At 39.7% G+C, this 10,784-nt stretch overlaps 1 protein-coding gene across 1 annotated transcript; it reads left to right on the forward strand.

The window, feature by feature from the left end:
* Positions 1-121: 121 nt before the first annotated feature.
* Positions 122-10,784, forward strand: LOC307033794 (E3 ubiquitin-protein ligase TRIM39-like). The gene is made up of 8 exons (XM_079672421.1): positions 122-3,512; positions 5,731-6,305; positions 6,897-6,992; positions 7,190-7,423; positions 7,537-7,684; positions 7,784-7,810; positions 8,975-9,150; positions 9,813-10,784. The coding sequence occupies exons 2-8, from the start codon at positions 5,736-5,738 to the stop codon at positions 10,182-10,184; spliced, it is 1,623 nt and encodes a 540-aa protein (XP_079528547.1). The 5' UTR covers positions 122-3,512; positions 5,731-5,735; the 3' UTR covers positions 10,185-10,784.

Here is a 10,784-nt window from a genome sequence, read left to right on the forward strand (position 1 = left end):
CTTGCAGTGGTACAACAGTAATTACATTTTTTAAGGTTGGGTTATTGTCCAATTAAGTTCAGAGTAATTGCTGTTGACAATAACTCTGAACTTAATTGGACAATCACCTAAAAATATAAAAACATAATGATTTAGATTATTTTCAATTGGAACAAATCCCCATAGATTAGTCTTTCTTTTAGGGATTTCAAACAGTTAATATAGCTTTTTTTTTGCTATTTGCTACTATGACTGAAGCTAAAATGATTTGGACAAAGGCTGCCAGCGCATTCCACCTTGGAAAAAAAATATATGTTATGAGACTTTGATCTGACTGAGGCTTTTGTACACTTTGTATGTCGCATGCCAAAAGTCGGTCTGCTATCACATCCCATCTCCCTCATTAGTGCCGAGTACAACCTGGACATTGCCACAAGTGTGTGTGTGTGTGTGTGTGTGTGTGTGTGTGTGTGTGTGTGTGTGTGTGTGTGTGTGTGTGTGTGTGTGTGTGTGTGTGTGTGTGTGTGTGTGTGTGTGTGTGTGTGCTCCTGTGTGTGCTCCTGTGTGTGCTCCTGTGTGTGTGCGCGTGTGTGTGTCCTGATGGGGATGATAAACTGTGTTAATGATATTTCCTCTATTTTTTTAAAGAAAATCCTTTCTCTGTTCTTTGTTCCTTTGTCAGGTTCTCATGAAAGTTGTGTATTACCTCCCTTTGTATGCATCGGTGAGCAGAAGATGCGTCACACACTTCAATCCTCCAGTCATGTATCTCTGGTTTTTATCTGTTGTTTATTTAGCCTTTTTCACCGGCATCCAAACAGTCCTGTTTATTATGTGAACTACAGCAGTTTCTGACTCCATCATGCAGCCCAAAGTCATCCGATATCCAAAAAGTGAGCACGCCTAAGAAATCTAACTGCTGTCCCAATTAAAAGTTAAACCATGAAGTAGGTCTGTAAACTGTTATGGGTCTGTGTATAATTACGTATCTGTTAACTGTGGCTAACTTTGGTCTGTTTGCCAGCTTGGGCTTTTTTTCTTCCAATTGGACCTCTTTTTCTTCAGCAATTTTGCCTTGCTTGGATTAATAGTGCAATATTAGGGTCCATGTGACACAACATGAGGTTTCCATGTCTTGGTTTGGGTTTATACTTGTTCTTCGGCTCAGTACTGGTGCTTTGAACTACTGGGTTAGCTTTCTGAACGAGAGTCATGTAAAGAACTTTGCGAATCTCATGCTGAACGAGAGACTTTAGAGGCGTCTCTCGAAAGTTGACCTTGGCTCTTATGCCTCTTGAATACACTACACTTGTGAATGAAATCAACTTGTTCCTCTTTAATGCTCTTGATACACAAGTGAACACAACAATTGCTTCTGCAGTTGTGTGAATGATGTAATGGGAATGTATCGTTAAGTCTTTAATTTTATTTTTGGTTCATTGTGTTTGAGATGTTTTGGGCACACCTTGTGAAAAGTGTCACCAGACAAATGCTTGTAAAATCTGTATGCTTGTTATGTTGCCAGGATGATTTAATTAAAGACAAAGGAAACACAGGAAGTCCCTAAATTATGCAAAAGTTAATTGGTCAATTAGTGTGAACATTTGTGCACAATTTAATAGGACCTTACGACATAATGTACTTAGACCCCATTTACACGGGAACGCAAACGAAACGCAAACTAACCGAATTGTCAATTCAATATCAAAAAAGTATTCCGTTCACACGGATACGGCTCAATACACGTGTCCCTTCACATGAGACCGCTCGACCCGCTGGAGACGCTGTAGTACATAGGCCGGGCCTGTAAATACACCAAAAGCAGCGAAGAAGACCCCCGAGTATGGTTGCCACGGTTGCCTGGTTGCCCTTCTCCGCGGTGGATTTAGCAGTAGTTCATGTATTTCATGTAGTTCTCCATGTCCACTTGTTGCTGATGGTTGTGGTAGAGGATCTGTAGATTTTGCACTAACATCTGGAGCATGGTCAGTAGGCAGCAGTAGCTGACCATGCTCCGGCAGTGAGCAGCAGAGGTGAGGAGAGGCGGGGCTATGGCTTCATCGTTATCAGGAAAATTATCGTATAGGACCGGACGTACACACGGAGCCGTTTGACCCCCCAGAGCGTTCCGTCCGCAGATCTATCCACCTTGGGACCCGTTATCGTTTTAGGGGTCCGTTCCCGCGGTTCCGTTACGGCCTCGTGTGAACGAACGGGCTATACGAAAGCGAAAAGTAGTAGATACAACCTGTTTCGTTCCCATGTAAACAGCACCTTATGCTCTCTTTACTTGCATATCCAAAGCAGCTTTTGTGCTAAATTCAACCACTTATATATAATTATGAAAACGTTCCCTGCCTTACCAACCTTTTTTAGGCAAGGTTAACCTGGGACTTTTTGCACATGACATGTTAGAGATGTGAACTTAATGCAGTGTTATTCCCACCCATTACAACAAAAAGAAACGTCTGACTGAATTGTACTTTATTGCCACCGAGTGGAGCTGTCAGGAAGTGCTAAAATATCTATCGAATTAACTTCTGATACAGTAGTGGTTTGAAATGATTATTATTGTTAAAATAAATACTTTGTGTAGCTGATACTTCTCATACTTTCATTTTGATTCACTTGTGGTTCTTTCTCATGAAATTCCTCATCAAAATTAGTCAATCATTTACAGAATATGCACTTGAATTTCATGATATGTGTCTCCAAATGATCTGTTATTGCCAGGAACCCTAAACTATGAAAATATATTGAATTAAAGGAAGTAAGAAATAAGTTATTCTTTAACTTAAAAGCTTAAATCGACCAGAACTTAATTAAGCACATTTTGTAGCTTATTGTGTATTTGTATCTCCTACTTATGTCACTTAAAGCAGATCCTGTTTGAACGTTATGGACTTTTTAAAGGTCCCATCACACACCTGTCAATGAGCAACTGTTTCCAAGCGTTTCCTTATAGTAAAACTCCTGCTTTGTTTTTACATGTAATGATGTGTTTAGAGGCCTTAACTGTAACCTAATCTGCTTTTCTTCTTGGTGTTGATTCAGGCGTAAATAAAGAAGTATTATACGAGTAACAGGCCGACTTGCAGCATTCCTCAGTTCAGGCTGTGGTGTAAATTGTGTTTCAGGTGTGTCATAACGTGGAAAATGTTAACCATTGGACTCAAACACCACACCCATGAGACAAACACACAACTTCCCTGTGTGAGAGCTGCTATTACTGTATTTCCATGATCATATATGCACACACTAATGTCTTCCACAACATGGGAGCGTTGTAAAATACACTAACTAATGGAAGGTTGTGCCATAAATGCTGCTATTTAAAGATTAGGTAGTGAACTGAGAGAGAAACCAGTGTTTTGCTCGGCAGAGGGAGGGTTGGGGCTGATGAATAACTGTGTAGACTTTAGATTTTCCTGTTTCACAGCTGTATTCATACTCATTCATGAAGCAGGAGTGTCACCTGCTCCGTCACAGAGGACAAGAGTGAGACTGACCATCTTCACGAGAGAAAAGCAGCTGTAAGTATGAGAGATATGAAATACTAGATCTGTTTGGTTGTTAAAAATACTTGGCAGGTGAATAAAAGTTACTTAGGTAAGAGATGAATGATTTAAGAGGGGGAATAGCGCTTTCATAGTCTGAAAACTGACAAATATGCCACTATATGTTCACCATGGAAATTGGTTGTTATGTAAGGTGTGTGCTTTGTGCCTTCAAAATGTTTAAATGATCCACATAACAGTTTTGAACCAATAGTTAATTCATTTCATATTTCCTGATTATTGTGGGATTGAAGGATGAGAGGAGCAGCAGTTTAGGTTTGATGACTCAGGTCTGTGTAAATACAGCCTTACTTTGTTTTAAATATGTGTTTACTAAGGGAATAGGCCTATTTAGATTCAAGATAAACAACTTGTTTTAAGTGTTTTAGTGTTTAAAAAACAAGATATATGCCTGCTATGTTATCAGTAGGTTTTAGATATCCTGCTAAGTGGATTATGTTTGCTTTAGGAGATAGCCAGACCAGCTGTTTAAAGCCTTTAATGTTAAGCTAAGCTAACAAGTTGCTAGCTGTGTAGCTTCATATTGAGTGGACAAAGCTATGCTAGCATGCTAACATAGGACCTGATTAGATTGACAATAAAAAGAGACATAACTAACCTGTAACACAAAATGCTGTTTAATCATGTAGGATGGAATATAAATACCACAAAAAATAAAATATTATGATTATAATGTAGTGATCAGAAAGTGTTGGCTGGTTAGCATATTGGGTCTTCTGAACTGCATGAATACTACCAAATCTGAAATGATCTCTGTATGCATAAAACCTATAACTACCAGAGATTGGCATTTAAGTTTAAATAACCCTCTAAGCATTTCAGCAGTTATATAGGCTACAACTTTAACACTATTATTTTGTACTTCCCATCAGTAATGGGGTGTTGATGCACTTAATTATGTGGATACTTTCTGTGGGAAGTGAGGGTGTGTCTGGTCTGTCGTGTGTATTTAACCTCGAAAACTATGACTAATAGTTGCAAACCAAACAGTGCAGGGTGTACAGTTTAAGTCCTGAGTTTCAAGTCATGCATCGCAACTCAAATATACACAGTAGCCTATACTTTTGTGTTTGTTCTGTGGATATAAATAGTTGCATGCACTTCCCCTCTATCTGTTCCTGTGCACCTAACTTCCTTTTCACAATATAGTACAAATACTTCGTTACTGTACTTAGGTACATTTGTCTGGTATCAGTATTTTACTCCACTACTTATTTACGACTTTTTACTTTTACTTCTTACATGTTGAACTAAAATACCTGTACTTTCTACTTCTTACATGTTGAACACAAATACCTGTACTTTCTACTTCTTACATGTTGAACTCAAATACCTGTACTTTCTACTTCTTACATGTTGAACACAAATACCTGTACTTTCTACTTCTTACATTTCTAACACAAATACCTGTACTTTCTACTTCTTACATGTTGAACCCAAATACCTGTACTTTCTACTTCTTACATGTTGAACACAAATACCTGTACTTTCTACTTCTTACATTTCTAACACAAATACCTGTACTTTCTACTTCTTACATGTTGAACACAAATACCTGTACTTTCTACTTCTTACATGTTGAACACAAATACCTGTACTTTCTACTTCTTACATGTTGAACTCAAATACCTGTACTTTCTACTTCTTACACATTGAACACAAATACCTGTACTTTCTACTTCTTACATGTTGAACACAAATACCTGTACTTTCTACTTCTTACATTTTGAACTCAAATACCTGTACTTTCTACTTCTTACATTTTCCAAACAGGCTGGTTCCTTTAGTTTGAATGTGTGTTTGGTGGCGTGATCATTATTATTTAGAGTCATTGCGTGCCTATTGATTTGAACACGATCCGTGTATCCATCATTTCATGGTCTTCTCTAAAGAAGAGGGACCAATGAAAACTTTGTCATGTTGCCGTTGTTCAGCATGGAAACATTCATTAGCTAACAATGACATTATTGTTCTATTAATATAAAGGGAGGTCAGGTACTCTTTAAAACAGCTGCTAGTTATGGGTACTTTTTACCACATATCGAAGCCCATACTTCTTTACTTTTACTTGAGTAAAGTTTAATCACTACTTCTATTTAGTATCTTTGAACATGAGTATCTGTACTTCTACTTGAGTAAAGTTTGTGTGTACTTTTGCCATCTCTGTCCTCAGGTAACATGTTACCAGAAAAGCAGTTCCAGTGTACCATCTGTCAGCAGGTGTTCACCGACCCCATCACCACTCCCTGCGGACACAACTTCTGCCAAACCTGCATCGAGAATGTTTGGGACAGCAGTGATGTCTGCCAGTGTCCCACCTGTAACAAAACCTTCATCTCCCGTCCTGAAACAAGCATCAACACAGCCTTCAAAGAGCTGGCGGACACATTGAGAAACATCATAGTGTGTAAGTCTGCTGCCCCGCTGTGTGCAGCCAAACCAGGTGAGGTGTTGTGTGATGTCTGCGCGGCAACCTCCATGCAGGTGAAGGCGCTGAAATCCTGCCTGGTGTGTCTGACGTCGTACTGTGAAACCCACCTGGAGCCTCATCAGAGAGTCGCCACCTTGAAGATCCACAAGCTGATCGATCCGGTGAAGAACCTGCAGGAGAGGATGTGCAAGAAACACGAGAGGCTGCTGGAGATGTTCTGCAGGGACGAACAGAAGTGTGTGTGCCAGTTCTGCACCGAGACCGAGCACAAAGGTCACCAGGCCGTCACGATAGAGGACGAGAGTGCGGAGAGGAAGGTAAAATGTTCAGAGACAACTATGTGTTATTGACCAAGTTATAGAAAGTCAATGCCAAGACGCAAACCATTACCATACAGGCAAAGGTTATCCTGACCATAAGCAGACCTGACTGTATTGTCTATTTTACTCTAAACTGTGACTAGGACTCTTACTTCTCTAAAAATGGACAACATGCTGTTTTGAAGAATTGTTAGAACAAGCTATTAAGACTATAAAGTCATTAGGAAAATCTTTACTGTGGTAATAAATCAAGTGAGAAGTAGAGTCAGTCGCTCATAGACTTTTATACAATTGGACTTCATCCCCCTGATGGAGATAAAGGAAAGTGACGCTTTGAGGCCTTTCAGCATTGGCTCTCTAGGATCACACCTGTTTTGGGGGAATGGTGACCTTACAAATGTTTTTAAAGGCATCTAACTGTGGTACTGAACTTAAGCGTGTAATGTTCAAACAGTCAGTCATGAAATTAGTCATATTTACCTATTTCTGTTTTACATGTTCGTCCAATGGTCTCATTTGCTCGTTCTGCTGGTGAAAAACGTACTTTCTGTCAACTGAAAGTTTCAATTTCTGTTCTTTCTAAAACAGGTAAAAATAAAGAATACTGAAGCAGATTTTCAGCAGATGATCCAGGAGCGCATGAGGAAAGTGGAGGAGATCAAAAACTGTCTGAAGCTCAGCAACGTGAGTCCTAACCAAGTTAAATACCTAGATATTTGTATTTGTTTGAATAAAATAACTCATATCTGCCATTGATCTCACTTAAATCAAACTCTCTACCATATAGAGAGGCTTTGTCATTGCAAGTTACTGATGAGCATGATAACACTTTTTTTTTTAAATGTAACATATTAATGTTTACATTTCTTATGGCGGTCCAGACGAGCGCAGAAAAGGAGCTGAAGGAGAGCGATCGTCTCTTCACGTCTCTGATTCGCTGCGTCCACGAGAGACACACTGAAGTCAACACAGAGATCTCAGAGAAGCAGAAAGCAGCCGAGAGGAGAGCAGAGGAGCTCGTTGGTGATCTGAAACAGGAAGTCTCTGAACTGCAGAGGAGAAACACTGAGCTGGAGGAGCTGAGGGACTCGGAGGACCATCTGCACGTCTTACAGGTTAACATCCAGCCAAAGAAACGGTTATTACTGGATCTTTAGGTTCCAGCTTCATAAACACCTTTTTCACCATGATAACATTTACATTTCTTCACCGTGTTTCCCTCATATAGAGGTCACCCTCTCTTATGTCCTCTCCACCCACCAAAGAGTGGATGGAGATCGGCATTCACCCCGAACTCTGTGTGGGTACGGTGAGGGGAGCCGTGTCTAAACTGGACAACACTCTGAGTAAAGAACTGAATAGTCTGAAGAAAGAAGGTAAAGTGTAGAAAATGTGCTTCACTTATGTCTTCATTTAGCCTCTCTAAAGTTTTGTTTCAATTCCATATCTAAAATGTCTCATTATCTTCTTGGCAGAGATGAATAAGATGCACAGATATGCAGGTAGGACCTCACTTTAATCGATGTTTGCTTGCCATGTTTAGGTGAAATGCACATTGGTATACAGGATTGCTATACATTAGTTAAAGTAATATGGCAGGACTTTGCTGCCCACTTGTGGTTGTGTCACAGAAACCTGAGGAAACAGAGATAATAGGGTTGAAAGCAATCACTGAAACAGTCCCATTTTCTACACACTAACCCTTATGGCACCTGAATAATTTTAAAGGTACTTTAATTTCCTTAAACGTCTGAACATATGTACAAGCATGGAGAAAAGTTGTAAATGACTCATAGTGTAGAAGTGATCACAGTGGCAATGGTACTATCCTGTTGGTTAGTTTCCCCCAATGCGAAGGTCAGTTCTTGATTGGCTGTTCAAAAGTATATTTGCAATGTAAACATTTTCCATGCCATCACAACATGCATAATATTTGGTTTTGAACTCTATATTCAACTTAAAGGGGACCTATCATGCAAAATGCACCTTTGTACGTCTTTTATACATGAATATGTGTCCCCGGTGTTCCAGGGAACTCACCAAGAGTCAGAAAACACAACCCTCTCTATTTTCCTCCATACACAAATCTCTTAAAAAGGGGCTGCAACGGATCTGATACAGACTGATCCAGATTTGAACACTTCTATGACGTCACAGAAGTGGCGCTACGGCTATTGGGCCAACTCCACCAATCAGGAGGAGACAGCCACTGACATTGCCGTTCGAAAGCGCTGGAGACGCTGTAGTACATATTTCAGGCCACCAGATGGTGCTGTTCTCACTGAATCCGAACCATGAAAGGTGTTAAATTGAACGAAATGAGGAATGGATAAAATGCATGATCTGTTTTGTATTTTGAAAAATAAAACGTATAAATATGCCTTATATAGGTATGGTCCAACACTATATTATTCAAATATAGCATGATAGGTCCACCTTAAGAGAAATAGCATTATGGGAGTGAAGTCAGAAATTCTCAGATCCTAGTTTATTTATGATTGAAATCTGTACTATTGTTGTAAAAAATTTGATCAGTCCATGTTAGAGTGACTGCACTATATGTGTACAGAAACAGACTCAATCAGTAGCAGGTAGTGGATACAGAAGTGATGTTTTTTGCAGTTTCCTTTCTATTAATTAAACGTTTCTCCGTCTTATCTCCTTAGTTGATGTGGTTTTAGACCCAGAAACCGCCCATCCAAACATCGTCCTGTCGGCTGACGGGAAGCAGGCGGGTCGGGGCGAGCTTCTACACATCGTCCCCGACAACCCCAAACGTTTCGACCCCGTTATCTGCGTTGTGAGCAAGAAAGGCTACCTGTCCGGGAGGTTCTACTTCGAGGTCAGGAACCTTTTGGTTGATGGATCAATTGTTGAATGAACCTTCAGAATCTTCTCTCAAGGATTCAAAGTCAAAGTCAACTTTATTGTCAATCCTCCATTTTGTGTGTACAGACAGAGAGATCGAAATTCCGTTTATTTATACAAATGTATATAACATTTAAAAAAAATATGTGTGCAAATATGTGTACATACACAGTCAAAGATACATTTGTACATATTAAGACCTAAATAAAAACACAACAATCAATATAAATAACAGTCACTTCAATATTTTGAGAATGTACATTAGTGCAAGATTGCCCATCAAATGTGATTCAAGGATTCAAGGATTCATGGCTTTTATTGTCATGTGTACATAGCTACAGTGTAGATATGTCATGGACGATCTTAGGTCACAGGCTCCTCCAATAGTTCCTTCATTTATTCCCTCCATTAATCACATGAGATACAGGTTTGGATAAAACTCGAGAGAAGGGAACGAAGAATCTAACCAGTGACCTTTCCAACATTATACAAGTAGATATGTCAATAGAAATAGTGCAAGGAGAGTCTATATACAAGTCATTGGAATATTGAAATATATACAAGTTGCAGACAGATGAATGTTATGGATGTTCTCTCAAAAGTTCAGGTGTTTAACAGTCTTGCTTTGACCATCAGGTTGCAGTTGGGCCAAAGACCTACTGGGACCTTGGCGTGGTCAAAGAGTCGATCAACAGGAAGGGGATGATCACTTCCAAACCGGAGAACGGCTATTGGACGGTGCGTCTGAGGAACGGAGAAGAGTACCGAGCTTTGGACTCCCCCTCGGTGCTTATCTCCCTGAAGAGGAAGCCTCAGACGGTGGGAGTGTTCACGGATTACGAAGAGGGAACCGTGTCGTTCTTCAACGTGGAGGCCGGGTCTCACATCTACACCTTCACCGGGTGTATGTTCTCCGAGAGGGTCTTCCCCTTCTTCAGCCCGGGTGTTTTTGATGATGGGAAGAATACAGCGCCATTGGTTATCAAAGCGGTAAACCATGAGACTTAATGTTGAGGCTTTGACTGCTTTCTGGTGGTTCAAGAAACCAACAGAACGGATTGAGAATGTAACATTTGGTCTAGTTGTATTGGTATCTGGGTTTCTACTGTATGTACACCAACAGTTTCAATTAAGATCGTTATGAACCACAACCTCAATACAAGGACATTTGAACCTTTAAGGCCAAATGGGAAATGTTTAACTGTTGCTACCGAACTATAGACAAACTATTTCCTAGTTGGAGAGAAGATAGATCTCAAATGAAGGAAAAATAATATTCCAATCCAGGACAATTGTGCGCCATGATGCCAAACCTAAACTAATCGTCAAACATGTGCTTGAATATATATATATATAATAAAGGTTGTGTGGTGCTATGGACTCTACAGGCTTAGCATCGCATTGTTGTTGATCTTTTGAGTGAATTATTTACATTACATTCATTGACATTACAAAGACTATTGGAGATGCTGATTACAATTTAAGATACAAAATGTAATGAGAATAATGCTACAGCTAGCATGTTTGGCTAGCTTATTCGTTTGTGTCTTGTTTGTTTTGTGTGTCTCACCTGGTGATTCATTTTTGAAATAAAAAAACTAGTTTAAA

This window comes from Notothenia rossii (assembly GCF_949606895.1).
Source record: "Notothenia rossii genome assembly, chromosome: 3".
Lineage (NCBI taxonomy): Eukaryota > Metazoa > Chordata > Actinopteri > Perciformes > Nototheniidae > Notothenia > Notothenia rossii.

What these genes read in the sequence shown, in the direction of transcription:
- LOC307033794 (XM_079672421.1), top strand. Translation starts at nt 5,736, where the DNA reads ATGTTACCAGAAAAGCAGTTCCAGTGTACCATCTGTCAGCAGGTGTTC. An exon ending in ACTGTCTGAAGCTCAGCAAC is followed by an intron (nt 6,993 to 7,189) that starts GTGAGTCCTAAC and finishes ATGGCGGTCCAG; the next exon opens with ACGAGCGCAGAAAAGGAGCT. An exon ending in ACCATCTGCACGTCTTACAG is followed by an intron (nt 7,424 to 7,536) that starts GTTAACATCCAG and finishes TCCCTCATATAG; the next exon opens with AGGTCACCCTCTCTTATGTC.